General features: G+C 33.0%; 1 protein-coding gene and 1 long non-coding RNA gene across 3 annotated transcripts in view; one reads left to right on the top strand and one right to left on the bottom strand.

Moving 5' to 3' along the window:
- The window catches only part of LOC126693306 (UPF0481 protein At3g47200-like), a 41,788-nt gene that overhangs the window by 20,461 nt on the left and 3,818 nt on the right, over positions 1-17,509 (bottom strand). Inside the window, exon 2 of one of the 2 annotated variants that reach the window (XM_050389230.1) lies at positions 17,135-17,482. In XM_050389230.1, coding sequence (XP_050245187.1) covers positions 17,135-17,482 — 348 coding nt within the window. The remainder of the gene's footprint in view (positions 1-17,134; positions 17,483-17,509) is intronic. The other variant, XM_050389231.1, reaches the window with a different exon arrangement.
- Positions 6,384-8,849, top strand: LOC126693308 (uncharacterized). Its single transcript, XR_007645298.1, has 2 exons — positions 6,384-6,586; positions 8,548-8,849. It is a non-coding gene; the product is annotated as an uncharacterized LOC126693308 (long non-coding RNA).

Here is a 17,509-nt window from a genome sequence, read left to right as displayed (position 1 = left end):
ACCTTCATCCGGACGTTGCGCAGTTGGACCTTCTTCCATTGGTTCGGGTGGGATTTCATGCGGGGGGCACAAATCGTGCAACATCCCATGGAAATCACCATATGGATTTTGGGTTTCTTGCACATGAGAGCTCCCACATTCAGTAGCTGGCGTAGCAGCCGCCGATTCACCATGAAAGTTCCAAACTTTGTAATTTTTAAGCATCCCCGAAGCCCAACAGTGCTCACGTACCACATTTAGCGGTTGTATAAGCAAATTCACACATTTCACACAAGGACAATAGATCTTCCCATTGCGTGCAGATGGAGCAGCAAATTCCACGAATTGGTTTACACCTTCAAAATATTCCCTTGTACCCCTCCGCTTCTCCATCCAACTTTTGTCCATTACGGAATTTTACCTACACCAAGATTTGTTACTACAAAGATACTAATTATTATAATTACATTCATTTGTCATTTGTGAAGAACAGACATACCCAAGTATGCGGCTATTTTGTTAGAACATATAACACTTGTCCTAGACTAACTCAATGTAAGAAGTTGGAAAAGTAGTTAACCATAAGTGTTTACAAACTTAGAAAACAAATACCAAGAGTGAGTTCACAACATTTTCGGTCTATAATACCATGATGCTCAATTACTTGGGTCATTCGTCAAAAGTGAGTTCAAGACATTTTGGTTGACAATTTCATTCGTAATGATGGTGTTTGAAAATGTGCCCATTAACGAGAGTGGATGCAAGAGTGTGATGTTGGTTTCATACCAATCATGTGCTTTGAAATGACCTATATGAACATAATACATCAACAATGCATAAAGAGAAGACTAATTTTGTTTGCTTTCTGTTTTATTGGGTGTCATCGCAGAAGTAAATAATGCAATGACACCCAATAAATGACAAAAAGTTGGCAGCTTTTGAAAAGAAAAGTAAACAAATTTATTAAAAACTAGGTGGATATAAAATTATTGGGAAAATATATCCAAATCAAATTAAGTTATGTTGATAAAAACGGATAAATCAGAACTTACTTGTGAATATCTTTTTGTTTTTGTCATACACAAATTTTTTTCTTTCCAATTGTGGTAGTTAGGAAAATTTATTTCCAATATTCATTTCATTATAGTTAGGTTGGGATATTTACATAAATGCATGAAATGTTTATAAATAGGAGAAAACATTAATGACACCATTCAAATATGAGTATATATAGCATTTATGCAATTCTAGTGAAACACAAAATATGCCTAGAGAAGTTTCATTCACCACAACTGAATCTGAGGGCAGTAGTATCAAATTATCAAGTGCTCAAACTCCATATTTGTACTCACTGATTCTCCAAATTTGACATAACACGAGGGTAACATCCAGAGCCTATAACTACTGACATGGCCTACCTATATACAATTCTAGTATATTTGAGACAATTACAAGACTCATAGAGTGAAAAACTGACAAACTCTTGTCAAGAACATGCATTGAATATGTGAATAGAGAGTTTACTAAATCACTCTGGTAGAAGCACTCACACCTATTGTGGTTAAAACATAATGTAATTGTAAAAGGGACGCCAAAAAACAAAATGTAAATAATAGCCTCCAACTCTGGCATTCCTTTTCCTTCAATTCTTATGTAATTAATGTTATTTCTACAAAACTTCAAACAGAGAAAGATCATATTAATTTTATCATTGTGAGCATGACACAAATTATGAGTAGCCAAAGGGAAAAAAATCAAATATTCTACTAAGTCCATCAGTAAAATTCTATCAAACAGAACACAAAAATTCTACCCTGAATATACCTGTTAAAAACAATTAATTAACAATAGAATACCCAATTCAATGCTCAAGCTCAGGAATTGACAACTTTCGTACATCTGAGTGGTAAAGAATACTCACAATTCTTTCAAGAAAGGGTGTTTATAGAAGTCTAAGTCAAATCTCCCTGTAAACTGGTTATGATCCAAGTACCTGAGATAGAATCAAAGAATCCTTTAGAGTATATACGAAGACAATTTCCTGTCCATGGACATGAACAATGATAACATAATCCAACGACGCATGTATCCAAACAATTTTAAATGAAGAAAGAAAATGCATTCCATTAATTGCCATTTCATCATGTGTAGTAATGTAAATTCTATTCAAATAAGCATCATCATGTGTTGTTAAATTAATATCAAGCAATCTATACTAGTAATTATTATTGGAATTCCTTGATTTTAAATCCAGATATCGAAACTACAAATGCAACCTAAAGGATATGCTAATCATTTTACCCATTTCATTATTTGATAATTGATAGCATATTCCTGGTAATAATTCATTTCTTCATAAATGTTTATAATTGTTCCTAATCCATTTATTAAATGTCACCCATAACCAATCAATAGAGTCACCCATATATCAGCACCTATATACAGGTGCTCAAGGAGTTGACAGCGAAAACCTTTTAAAATCTAAAAAGAAAAACTCCAAACTCATCATTACATCAAGCACGTGGAAGCGTATTCCGCCTGCGGGGGGCAGGGGGGGGGGGGGGAGGAAAGCTCATGGAGAAATAACAGTATGCAGAACCAGGAAAATAGATAAGGGATCCTGAATATGGAGTAATCTCAGTAAGGAAACATGACAACAATACCAAGCAAAGGAGTGACTATCGAGTACAAAAATTGTCAATTATAACATTTTATGTCTGCCTATATTTGGATAACTTTGGCCAATGAGCTTTCATTTAATAATACTAATAAACAACACTTTCTTCATGTATAATTTTAATGAAACTAATAATACATTATCACTAATGCCATTTTAGTACAGAATCAAAGTTTCAAACACATACCTTAATTGCAACTTTCAGTCTGCTAAATTTTGCAAAATCAACAGCTTTATGGTTATTTTCAAAACTCGCCCTATATGAATAAAATCCCTCTGAGGAATACAAAGCGGAGTCCCAATCTGTATCGAAAGCCGGTTGTGTTAGATGTGTACAAATATATAAACAAGTACTTTATGTAGGATACAATGTGCTTAGTATAATTTCAAAATAAGCATTATCCTATAATTCATTCTTAAGTTAGTTTCAATTATAGGAAAATGAGGATATTGTGGTGTGAAAAATTAGACTAAATAAACTTCAACATTCAACAATAATAAGTTCTCTATAAGGGTAAACAACATATATTGACATGGTTGGAGATAACTGAAGCTAATAGATCACTTATTTGTAGAAGGTTGATGACATGGCCATTAGAGTATTTCTACCGTTAGATTTATTACAATTCAATAAACAAGGAAGGGGATTTAAACACCCGGCTATGGCTATCGAAATTACAGGGAAATTACTGTTAATATTCCTCTAATCTAATCAACCACTCTATTGCCTTTACCATTGGATAATGTTTCGAAAAAGAGGAAAATCCGAAATGAACCCAAATTACGATACATTTTTAGAATTAAAATTTATTAAAATGGAAATCAAAATTATTAAATATTGTTATTTGGGGAGAATTGAATTAAATTCTGATAAAATTTTTGCGTTGGAAATTTGATAAGAAAGACAATAAGTGCAATAATAATAGAATAAAATGAAAATAAAATTTATTACTTGGTTTTTCACAAAACTTTCTATTCCAAATATGAGAGAAATTGCAAAGTATCGGTTAAAGAATTACAACGTGTTACTTGAATTATTACTCTTAAAAATAGTAATTATGCTATGGAAAAAATCCAACACAATTGTTGTGCCTGGCTCAACATTCCAGCTTTTACAAATTCTACATATTCCTTATGCTCTTCTTTCATGGTTGGTCAGATAGATTAGGTTTTCAATGATATATCATATCACACTAAAACTGAGGATATTAAGGCATATAATGACTACAAAACTCTTTTATAACATAATGATGAGAAGCAAGATGCAAGACATTGAAGGAATTTACCCTATAGTTTAATACTGTTAGAATTTATGACATAGTAAAATTTATTGTTATTAAAATTTTTACCCTATAGTTTTAAATATTGTTATTAAAATTTATAACATAGTAATCGCTCATGCAGGACAAGTTGACTACATAAATAGTATGCACATGTTAGTGCGTGACATTGAAGGATTTGAGCTGTTGTTTTGATGTTGGGGGAGACAGAAGGCATGGTTGTGATCTTCCCAATGTAGGTTAGAAACTTCTGTTTCATGCTTGAAAATCATAAATGCAACAAATATATTATGCCAATTGTTCTGATATCACGAGTTAACTACACTGTATAAGTTAGAAAAACATTTTTTTTTTTTTTTTAATGATACCGATGACGTGATATCATTTAATAGAAAATATTATAGTTAGTTATGAACATTTTACATAGACATGATCATAGTCATCTTTACTAATTGAAAACAGGGGCTTAGATGATAATGGTTTGTTGGTATTTGTAACTCCTAGGTTAGACATTTTCATTCTTCTATTTTGTTGTGTCTAAAATTATTTAGACATTCTTTCTTGTTAAAGTATGTTACATAGTTTGTAAAGTACTGTGATTATTCCTGCCAATAGCTGACAAAAAGTCTTCACAAAACCACGTTTTCATTATTGTTTTTTTTTTCTTCCTAAATTTAGTATTTAAACTAATGATAAGGAATATATATATATATAGCCTTGTGACGTATTATTACGTAATTTCTACACCTGTATGTCATTTACAACTTTGCAACATCAATCCTTACCAACTCAAGCTAACAACAATTACCATAATTATCCATTCCAAATGGCAACTAATCCATTATGATCACAGACTCATTTTTACTGATTAAGTATGGTCATCTCTAATATACAACTACATATATAACAACACCAAAAATAGTAATAACAATCGCCCAGCACTTCTTACTAATTTCGAACCTGAAAGATTATATGCACTCTTGACCTTTCAATTCATTTACCTTATTGCTATATAGTTCATTGTACTTTTAAATGTAATGACATTTTGTTCTATTTGACCGCAAAGATAAAGTGTAAGGAAACCCTCTAGTACCATATGTGGTGAAAGTGAAACTCAGTCTTTTCTGCGTTCCAAAAAAAGTTTGATTCTTGAAGGGGGAAAACAATAAAAAAAAAATAATAATAAAATAAAGAAAGAAAGAAAAAATTTCTTTAGGCATGTGTTTTAACAAGTGGTGAGAGCAAGAAAAATATAAATAAAAATTTTGTTGAGACACGAAAATTTAAATGGAAAGAAGACTAAAGAAAAAAAGGTTGATATCATATCAATCTAAAACTAGATCTCATTCGTTTATGGAGTGTTGTCAATGAGTTTATACGCCTGAAAAAGGATTAGTTCGATTAATTAAATATTTTCTATGCTTATCCTAGCAACATAATATTTTTTTTTTTTGGTTCAATTGTAACAAACTAACAAGTAACAACTATTGATATAATCCTTGTTAATTAACCTTCTTAACTAAAGGTTTAATTCGATTCTCAAAAAAAGAAGAAGGTTTTATTCCCTTTTCTTATATTTTAAACTCTTGTAGCAATATCCAAGATTTGTTCCTTGCGTGTAAATTTCAACTCAAAATCTTGATATTCCAAGAAGTCATCTACAGTTATTAATTTAAAATAGTTATCAAATATAATGCAGTAGATCTTTGACATTGTTAAGGCACTAGAAGAAAGGACCACTTGCTTGTTTAGGAATTAGTTCAAATATTTAAGAATGTTGAATATAATTTGGGACTTTATGTAAACCTATCAAAAAATCAGAGTCCATATCTGGATGAATTGTTTCTTAGTTTGATGAAAATATTGACTATAATTGGGATGATATAAGAAAATTTTGACAAGTAACAATGGTCATTGGATATAGTGTTAGTGTTCCCCTTAAGTAAGGGGAATTTTCATAAGTATAATGTATATATATCTTCCTACTTATTGAAGCTAGCTACAGCATTTACTTTTCAATGTTGGGTTTCCTATTGGGCCAAAAGAAAGAGAAAATTAAATGACTTATCTTCTTCCACTTTTTTTTTTTTTTTTTTTAATATTTAGCAAAAAAAAATTCTCATAGGGGTGGATGGACACCAACCATGGATGCGAAGTCTTCCACTGTCATGGGTTGGGACTTCTTAAATAATAATGCAAGGTTGATAATACAAGTTATATGGATTATTTTTTTGATAAAGAAGTTAAGAAAGCATAATTGAGGCCAACGTGGTCTTTCATCAAACGTGTATCTATAAAAACACCAAGCCGCCTATTAAAAAAAAAAAGCATACCCTAAAACGCTCTAACTTCCGTTTCTCCTCTTTCGGATACTCTCTCCTTTCGCTTCCTCTTGATTTTCTTAACACCGATGCTTAAGTTTTTCTTTTTTTTTTTCATTGTTTCTTAGATCTGGGTATGGGTATGAAATATGAATTAGTTTTGAGAAATTTGGTTGGATTGATTTTAATTTAGGTATTTGGGTTACATTAGGTTTTGATTTTATTTTTTGAAATTTTGGGTTATATATGATTTAGGTCTGGAGAGGGCAAAAACAGAGAAATAAGAGAGAACAAGAGTTCTTATTCGGAAAGAGCAGAAATCTTTATCAGTAATTTTTTTTTTTTTTAAATATTGCTTTAAACGTTTGAGTTGATTTAGTATTAGGTTTGGGTATTTAATTGAATTGATTTTGATTCAATATATGTCTTCCTTTTTTTCTTTTTCCCCTTAAACTACACTCTTAGATACCATTTAGAGGACAGAAAAACAGCGAGTCGGAGATTGAAGAAGTTTGATTTTTTTTTTTTAATTTGATTTTGATTGTCAATTTGTCAATTTTATTATTATTTTTTTTTTCAATTAGTTTGTTCTGGGAATAGGAACAATTAAATAGGAATGTTGATTGAAATCACTAGCAGACAAATAACTTGCGGAGAATGACTTAGTTTTGGTTGATTAGTTTTAAGTTTGGATTTGTTTTGATTAACGTTTTTGGAATCCATTTATATATATATATATATATATATATATATATATATATATATATATGGGCATGTTGTTCATTTGGGAAGGTTACCGTGTAAATTTTAAGGATTTCTCTGTTTTTCAGCATTGATAAAGATTATTGATTTAGACGCTCTTATGGTATGAGCGCATCAACTTTTATATGTTTATCCAAGTCAATGATATGGACATGCAGCACCATGACAAAGATAAGATAATCATGACCGTTTATGAATCAAGTTCTAATTCAATAAAAAACAATATATCACATGTATTAATCACGGCACACATGAATAAATCCAATACTTATGCAGAAAAAATTACTGCAAAATTTTTAATATGAAGAAAAGAACTTTTCTTTCATTCTAAAACACAATTAACTCATTAGTGCTGTTTTGTTCTCAAAGCAAATTGACCTGTAAAATTGTTATGATTTCATTAATTTTTTTCCCACCTTTTCCCAGCAGCCAAATAGATTGTTAGAGTTCTCTTTTTTCTTCTTTTTTAGGCTATGCTTTGTAGCAAATTTGGCTTATTTGTGTTTGTATAGTTTTACAATGCAGTCTGCCTCTAAGATTACATATAGTCTTAGTTTTGCGAAATTTGAGTTTCTATTAGTCATATTTCTATAACTACTAAATTTAAGTCCAAACCGAGTTTTATATATATGGTTTGTGGTCTCTAGCATTTTTTCCTACAAAACAAATACATATGTATAGTTTTAAGTTTGACTAAACCATGTTTCAATAGATTTTCATACTATACGTATTTTTTTAATTTATAAATTGACATTTAATGTAATTTTTCTCTTTAGTTAAATATGGATGATAGAATGGTTATAGCGAATGTGAAGATGAGAGACATACTTTGGTTTATGGTGGTTGACTATTTCAACAATTACATGTTGGTGCATACACATGTATAGAAGGAAATCTATTTATGTGGGTGAGGTTGAACCAACATATATCGAAGACTGAATTATATAATGGATTGAATGGTGTGATTAGAATCCTAACTTTGAATAAGAAAAATCTTTGAAGAGGAATGAGACTAACTTATTACTAAAAATTTTATGATATTATGATTTTGTTTAGCTATTTTATAGAGTTATCTTAGAAGTTTTATCATATCATGTTTATATTATTAGATTATGATAGTAGTAGGTTTAAGCAATAAGTGAAAATTGTAGTACCATACTAATAGAAATTATTTATAATTCTTTGATTCTATACCTATAATTAAATGATTTTACATATTTTTTCATAATTAATTTTTTTCCCCATGTTATATGCTTAATAATCAATGTTGTTTGTTCTCTAGAATTGGTTTTTTGTTTAATTTTGCTTTCTCTTTCATTGTATTTGATAGATAGTATACCTACAAAAAACATAAATGAGTGTCTTAAGTTCATTGTATCCTCATACATAACCATCTATTGAATGGATAGAGTATGGAGAATATGTGTCTAAAATTAATGAGAAAATTTGTGGTTTATATGTATTTATGATTTTTTTTTTTTTTTTGAAGTTTCTTATCAAGCTTCTAAGATACATTTACTTTGTGCAGTATATAAATGTTGGGGTTAAACGGAATCTACAAAGGTCTATATTTATTCCTCACAAAAGGGACATGATAGGCGGAAAATAAAAAGGGGAAACGATATTTGACTGATTGGAAGGGAGCAAGAACAAAAAGAACAACTGAGATATGAAATGAGCTGATGCTGAATTAGCATCTTCAAATGCACTTGGTTGGATTGTTTTAGATTTAGATATTTGACTTAGATTTGGTTTTAATGGGTTTAAAATAAATTTTGTTTTGAGTATTTGTATTAGATTTGGGTTAAATTCGTTTTTGGTATTTGCCTATGGTGTTTGTATTTAGATTTATAAATGGAGATATGTGTTGGGTGTTTAGTACGTGGTAAAAGTGTATTTAAATATTATTAAAAAAATTCTTTTCTAATAAATGTAAATAAAAAAGGTTCCCGCACATAGTGCGGGTTAAAAAGCTAGTTTATGTTAATTTAGGCACCTTGACAATCTTTAATATAATAAAATTCACCTATTATCAATTTTATAGCAAAGTTTTGCAATTAATAAGAAAAACTCCCATATATATATATATATATATATATAATCTCCCCTATCTCATCCCCCTTCCCCTATATATGTGTGTGTGTTTCTAAAAAAAAAAAAAAAAAAAAAAAAACTATTATCATCTTATCTCAAAAAAAAAAAAAAAAAACTATTACCATTTGTAGTGTTAAATTTAAATCTCTACTATGCTATCAAAATCACACATTTTTATAGCTGTGAAAGGACGCAGACAGAAAGGGATCATCAAAAAGCTTTGATAATTGTATGTCTTATGAGTGTCTGATCTTTGTTTATGTAACAAACAATTATAAAGCATGTAATGTGATATGGTAACCTTATTTCAAATTTATTACCATATAATATGTTCCACAAAAATAAAAACATACTGCATTAGTGTGCATGCAGGGGTTAGCTTGGGATACACATGGCCTTAGGTAAAGTTAAAGTCAGTTAATTTTGTAGCATTTAGGCCTGACACTAGGTCTGTAAAGTTCATCCTTAGTCTACCTAGTGGATAAACAGCTTAGTCTACCTAGTGGGTAAACAGCTAGGGTGGTTCAGTACAACCTGATGTTTGCAGCCTAAGTAACAGAGACTAATAAGTGAGCTAACAAGGGACACTGAAATTGCAGAAATTCTTGTTTCTACCAAAAAAAAATATGTAAAAAAAGGAATATTCAATTGGAAGAGTTGTAGGTTTATAAAATCTGTCTTAGGAAGCATAATATTTCCATCAGCTGAATTATCCTACACCTTACATGGGTAGATCACTGCACTGTATAAATTTGCACATATTTCAATAATATAGAGAGTATGGGGCTGATCACCCTGTTTCTATCACATTTCTATTTTTAGGTGGCTTAGAAAGTAGTCAAGTCTCAACTCATTACCCTAGACAAAAAGATTTTATCTACATTTTAATCAAATTCTAGTATGGAAGCTTCGTTTTAGTCAAGCACATTTTTATGGTTTTTCTGCTTATGTCTTAGGTTTTATACTAAATAATAAGTTTGGAGGTATTTTGGTATAAGTTAAACTTTTCCTGTAAAAATGATAATAATAAGGGTAAGTTACACTGATACATCTGAGGTGTAGTGAAATTAAACTTGCTATATCCAACTTTCTTCAATGACATCATACCCCCAAATGATAAAAATAATTGAAACCCCACCCTCTTTTTTGAATTAATTTGGGGGTAGGTTTAATTATTTTTGATCATTTGGGGGTATGATGTCATTGAAGAAGAAGAAGAATTGCTATACTAAACAAATAATGCAATTGACATTGTCACCCTCTTTTTTAAATTTCTTTGGGGCAGTGTTAATTATTTTGATCATTTGGGGGTGTGATGTCATTTACCCTAATAATGAAGAAGAAGAAGAAAGAAAAAAATTCCTGTAAACAGTTTTCAACTGATTGGAGAGAGTTTGGATCCCAATACAATCTACCTAAAACTTATCCTGACTTCTAGGGACTGAAGACGCATGTATTCTCCATTCAGCTTACACATATTATAAGTTCCATCAAATTGTAAACAGCTTGCACCTTTTAATGTTTGGATAGGTGTAAACAGGTTACACCTGTTGATGAATGTACCCGCCATTCATATAAAGAAGGTAATTTCCAATTGAGCACTTATTGTACCCTTCTACTTCCGTCATAGATGATTAGATCTCCACCATCGAATGTTGCATTTAACTACTTCCTTCAAGTAAGTTTTATGAACTGAAAACTTGGGGGGCACAAATAGGCCAAATTTTTCTGATAGAGCAGTACGAAAAAAGAACAGGGTCATTTTAAAACCACGAGGTATGGACTTGATATATGGATGGAAAAATATTTTTGCACTAAGCTGTAATCTCGTTCCAAATTGAAAAAGATCTAAATAGAATAACCTTATAAATATTCAATAATGCTTTATGAAATGATTTCAATGTAATTTGCACTACAAATCATGACAATAATGATACGTAATTTTGTGGTTTGTGACACTTGCAATGTGGGCTGTGGGAAGCAAATAACGGAAGCCCATATGATACTTCTTGATATATGTAAAAGGAAACATTGGTATGAGCCTTGGTCAAGATGAAAATTTATTTTTCATTGGTAGGGAGTCTAAATTACCTCAAACCATTCAATTTCTTCTTATGGTATAAAGAAAAATAATTTGTAAATATAGGCAGCTACACCAAACAGGAAAATTAACTTATTATACCAATTAGTATAGCACTTCAAACTAAATGTCCGTGCAGATTTCTTCAATATTATGGAGAAACAACGCAAAAAGAGAAAAAGTAGAAAATTTTAAATTGAGAAGTGTTGAATCCAAGAACAGAACATCAAAGTGAGCTTTATTGCAACCAGAAAGCAGAGAAAGATCTTCTTCACTTCTAAGGAGGGTTGTCCTTAATTGTGTTGCATCCTAGGAAGCACACACACTTCATTTGGGGTGTCTTACCTGTGTCATGCTAGTGTCATACCCACCGTGTTGTTTTACAATTTTTTAGAAATTGCTTGTATTGTCGTGTCCATGTCCATACTTCCTAGGTTGCATCCTACGGTCGGGGTATTCAAATATTTCCTAACTACAAAGCATTTGCTTCACAGTAAATCATCAACAATTGAAACTAACTCACAAAAATTAAAATAAATTGTGCAAAGAGACATAAACATGCAAGCAAACACTCAAACACGCATGCACATTTAGAAAACACAAATTTTCAAGAATCTTTAGAGAGAAAAAACTACTATGTTCTAATTCAACCCCTAAAAGTTGTAAAGGCTATCATGCTAGTGCTAGCTAAGCCAAAAACTCTCTTACAAAAAAAGAAAAAGGAAGAAGAAGAAGAACCCATCTTTGTTCACCTCAAACTTATCTTACTGTGCACGCATGTGAAATTGAATACATTTTCATTGTCTGTGCGTATACTTGTGCTTGTGGATGTATTATGCTCCAAATTTAGACCCCACAATGCTATGCAGTAACAGTTTACCCAACTAGTGCAAAAGACACGTCCCAATCACGGTAACAAGGAAAGTAGGACAATTATACTTTTCTGTATGCAGTTTTCTTGTCATGATGGCTCTAAACTCGGAGAAAGTACAAACCCATTGTCTTCACTCTTTCACAAACACTGCACATATAATTAGGCCAATCATTCTAGGGTTTTATTTGACAGAGTTGCATGTATCTTGTTCATTTATCATTCCAAGTGCGGCAGGACTTTTTTTGTGGGGCATGTAGCTCGACTTGAAGAACTAGTGGCAATGAATGATGCTTCAAAGCATAGCCAATAAAACGGAGCCTACACGGAAAAATATCGAGTCTAGCAATTCCTTACACCTCTACATACTCTTGCTAGCCTTCCCCTTTAAATGAAAGTATTTCCAAACAGTGTTTCTGTCATGCATAATGACCAAGAATACTATAAATGAGAGCCACAAATACCACTCAATACACGATTGTTGTTGGGATTTCGGCTGTGTAAGTTGAACATTAACATCTTAAGAAGTTCTCATTTTGTAAAGTCATATATAATGTAATATGCTGAATTGGTATAATACATCACAAAACCTAAAAGTTTAAACTTGTGAGTTTAAACCCATCATTATTTGATAAATCAAATAAATCACTAAACTTTTATCATTTACAAGTTACAACTCGATTTGAGATGTAATCACTCAATCATTTGTATGATTTGCATAATCTTCATGCAAATTCAATCACATTGGACATCCAATTCTCTCTCATGATTGAGACATATATGATCACGCCCTTAAGATGAGAGTGGGGAAGGGTATGCCAAATGGGCCGGAAAATGATACTTGAAATAGTTTTTTGGTATCATATGGTCTCTTTAGAATCCAATCCAGAAGGTGATGCTGATGATGGTGTAATTAACGGCAATAGGATGGCAGGACACGTGAAAACATGCAGAGACTGGGACCAATTATTTATGGAGTGGGCCATTTCACAAGGTACATTGCTACACAGTAACTATAGTACAACGTCATTCGGAGACCTTCCATTTGAGGATTATCTTGTCAAGATCATGTCAAATTATTATTGGTTAATTCACAGTTCACACTCACTTTTTTTTAAAAAAATATATATAAATTAAAGCTCAACAGGAACTAAAATATGAATTTTTGCGGATCTAGTACTTAGCAACATGAACCAAGAGAATATTTCCATTTGGGGACTCAAGTTCTTATGCTAATGTCCCGACCCATTATTGAAAAAGTGTGAAAATTTGATTTGATTCCATTTTTTTCTGAATTATTTGTTTGTTCTTTGCACTTTTTTTTTATATGAAGTTTTTTGGCTTATTTTCTAGATTTGTTCTAATTTATATTTATTAATCTTCTTCTTTTTACACCCATATATATTGGTGGAAAAGGTTTTGAACTAAGTGTTTTGAAATGAAGAAATATGATTTCTTCTGTTTGGATTATATATAAGTATAATTTTTTTATAACAAAAGTGGGAAAGTATATATTTTGCACTATTGCTTTGAATCAGCTTGATATATTTATAAGAGATTCAAAATCTTTTGATCAAAGCAGAATGATACTAAAATACTAGTACCATATACATAGTGACACTATTGTATTTTCAATATCATTCACGTGCTTAGGAGGCCTATATTTTGCATGAATTTCTTTATCTAGCACCTTCTAAAGGCTAAGAAATATAGGTACCTATCAAACCGGTTGATACATAGCCTTGGATGATGGGTACAAAAGTGATAATGTGAACCTAGCTAGGACTACAAAAGTGATCATGTAGTCCACCTTATTCCTGAGGCAGCACAGAACCTAGCTAGGAATTGTTTTCTCATCAACTTTTGTACTTTCCACAAGGCTTAAGATTCTTTGGTTTTGCAATTATTAGCTATAGATTGAGGAAGATTAGTCAAAGTGTTTGTGTTAGGATCAAAATAAAATAAGGGGGAAAAAAAACCTTTGCACTTCCCCCACGAAAGAAAGAAAGAAAGCTTGTGGTTCATGTCTTCATGACCATTTTAGCTTTCTGATGTAAAACTATAGCATGGGTTGGGCTTTGCACAAGGTTCGAACTTGGGCTTGAGTTGGATTCTTAAGCTGACCAAACCCAATAATTTTTTTGGTCAAACTTCTAGAATTTCTCTTGGTAGGTATATAATTGGATCATCTACTTTCAAAGTTGCAATCAACGTTTCTATCTGCCAGTCTAGTATTTTTGATACACTGAAGCCAAGCACGAGCTCCATATTGTGGGGGCAAAATCTTAAATGGTCCAGCAAAATCTTGTCCAAGTTGCTATTAGTTGCAGAAAGTGATGTTGCATATCCTGTAGTTGCTGCAACAGCAGCTCAGTGTTTAAAGTTCATGCTCAGTGTTTAAGTTTATAGTTTCAGCCTAATTATGTTAATTAATTAAATATATCACCACTGAAGGTGTGTGGTCCAGTAACAAAAAGGTATAGTTCCATGTGATTTTATTGGAGTTAATGTCTTGAATTATCCTTAGGAGCATGAAATTGGTTCTTAAAATGCTTGAGAGATTGCTATTGGGTCCCCGATAAGGTTGAGATTAAACTATGATTGAACCCACACCTAAGAGAATGTCTAGGATCCCTCAAAAACAGCTGCAGTTATATATATATATGATGGATTATGATCATGCTTAAATAAAGACTCCATGGCTATTTACACCTTACTATTTTTTTTGAGAAAAAAGAAAAAAAAGAAAAAAAAAAACAATGTTATATCAACATTTCATTCTTATCACTGTTATCAAATGTGAACTACAACACATTGACCAATCATGCTACTCACACTTATATATATTAGCAAAATTGATAAAAAAGAATGTGAATTTTCATCTTAAGACTTCTTCGAGTGAGTCCACTTCTTTCAATCAGAATCTTGCTCAAAGTGGCACACTGATCCATACAGATTCCAATGTTATTGGATTATAAATCCTACAATATTAAAGTCCTCTGTTCTAAAATATAATCAAATATTTGTGGAATGATTGATAGTTAAGCACGACAAGATTTGTGAGGTTTGAGTATATATTGTATATAATAGGACTCTGGCTACTTATTTGTATTTATTATTTGACAAGAATGTGGTTGACACTAGAAAACTGTAAAGCTCAAATGCCCATAATGCAGCACACAACAAAGAAAAAATAAATCAATAAAACTATTACCATCTTATCTAAAAAAAAAAAAAAAAAACTATTATCATCTTATCTCAAATGTTATACTATGAAAGCCACCAACATGTTCTACAAATCTCACACTAGAGAGAGAGAGAGAGAGTACATACGCTTTGTCGGCGATGGGCTCGGCGGCGTTGGGTATGGGTCGCCGATGGGTATGAGAGTTCGGCCTTGTCAGCGTTGGGGTCGTCGGCGCTGGGCTGGTCTCTCGGCGTCGGGGTCGGCGGAGTTTTTTTATGGGTTTCTCTGAAGAAAAAACAAATTAAAAAAAAAAAACTGGGTGAAATTTAGATCGGATGGAGGGTGACGGACAAAGAGGTTGAGATCGGATGGAGGGTGAGGGTTGAGGTCGGAGATGGAGGGTGATGAGGGGTCAGATCGGTCGGAGGTGATGCGGGGTCAGATCGGACGGAGGTGATGAGGGGTCAGATCGTAGATCGGATGGTAGATCGGATGGAGCGCTTGAAATCTGATGGGTTGGAGAGTAGATGGGTTGGAGAGTTTCTCATTGGTATTTATACTTCCCCTAAAGCCGCATTTTTAACATGCGGCTATAGGGGAAGTCTGAAGCCCCGTTTCAAAAACGTGGCCCCATCCAGAACTAGAGCCGCGTTTTTAACACGCGGCTTCAGAACCAGTCCTTAGGCCGCGTTTCTAGCTCAAGAAAACGCGGCCTCAGAACAGAATTAGAGCCGCGTTTCCAACACGCGGCTTCAGGACCAGCCCCTAGGCCGCGTTTTTATCTAAAAAAACGCGGCCTCAGTAAAAGAAGACCAAAAAAAAAAAAATAAAAAAAGTTTCAGAAAAAATAAAATGCGGAGGTCCTTGGGCCGCGTTTTATCTCAAAAAAACGCGGCCTCAGAGCCTATCTATGGCCCCGCGTAAAAAACGCGACCTTAAGGTTCACCTTGGGCCGCATTTTTGGAAACGGGGCTTTAGCCGTACCTTGGGCCGCGTTTTCTATGGCCGCGGCTTTAAAAACGCGGCCCAAGGCCCCCGCGTTTTGTAGTGTAATAAGCCAACATTGAGTACACGGTCTGTAAGACACTGAGAATGAGTACAAATAATCCAGCAATGAAAGCCACTATCGTCCACGGGCTGCTGAAATGGTCGTGAATGACTTGAGTTATCCAGAGCATCCTCCCCTTGTTGTAGTATTGCTGGATTTGGCATCTGACGTTTTTATATATTTCAAGGTTAGGAACCAAGTCGGTGCCTATCTTGTTGAAGACTTTAGCCACTTCATCATCACTGCCAAGGAAATTTTGGAGTATGCCTGCATTCCTGAGGTCTATAACGTCTTTGGGTTCGTCGATGAGTGAATCGAGGAAGGATATGTAAGACGAGACTCCATAGTCATTATCAAAATCCGGACACATCTCGTAAGCTATCAAGTTGAAGAATTTGGGTCCGGTTGAGTCATCCACTATTATTGGAGGCAAACTAAGGGTTCCGCCGTAGAATTTCCATTTCTCAGCGAAGGTTATCTTTCGCAAGCAGCTATCGTTGCTGGACTTCAAATGAATTCCTACTGCTTTAAGCTCCTGCACGTTGCGAAATGAATGCCAATCTTCCTGGTCAGAGTTATTTTCAGGACTTACGGAAGTGCAACCTAGAAGTCTGTTCCGTAGTAGATCCAGAAGATGAACTGGTTCTTTATTGGATGACTTTTCCTGTGTTTTTCCTGTCGTACTTTGCGTACTTTGCATACTTTGCATATCGATGAAACTTTGGACCGACTTCGTTAAATTTTCACTCTCATTACTGTTTTGGATTAAATCGTTGAGAATTCGATATGGAAGTTGATTCTCCAACAAGAATAAATCCTGTTGCACAAAGGCCACTTGACCGTTTTTAATTTGGAACCTTTTGACATTTTTCTCAACAACAGATTGTATGAATTTCAGTGTTGCACAACCATCCACAAACAACATCCATGAAAGGGCTTCATCTTTATAATTGCGAATCACCTCCTCATCGAAACACTTCCTTAGTTGCTCGATGTTGTTCTTAATCACCATATACAATTCTTTTTCAGTCTTGCCACTTTCTCCAATGAAGTTTTCTGCCAATGTAAGCTTGTATTCCTCTGCTAATCGATACTTTGGCTTACCATTATGGATAGGACCGATTGATACCACCCTCGGCTCGCAGTACTTTCGGAAATCTTTGTGATCTCGAAGCAATAGAACCTGATTGTTCACGCAGTTTAGAAATTA

This window comes from Quercus robur, chromosome 7 (assembly GCF_932294415.1).
Source record: "Quercus robur chromosome 7, dhQueRobu3.1, whole genome shotgun sequence".
NCBI classification, from domain to species: Eukaryota; Viridiplantae; Streptophyta; class Magnoliopsida; order Fagales; family Fagaceae; genus Quercus; species Quercus robur.
This window is presented reverse-complemented; position numbering and strand designations above follow the sequence as displayed.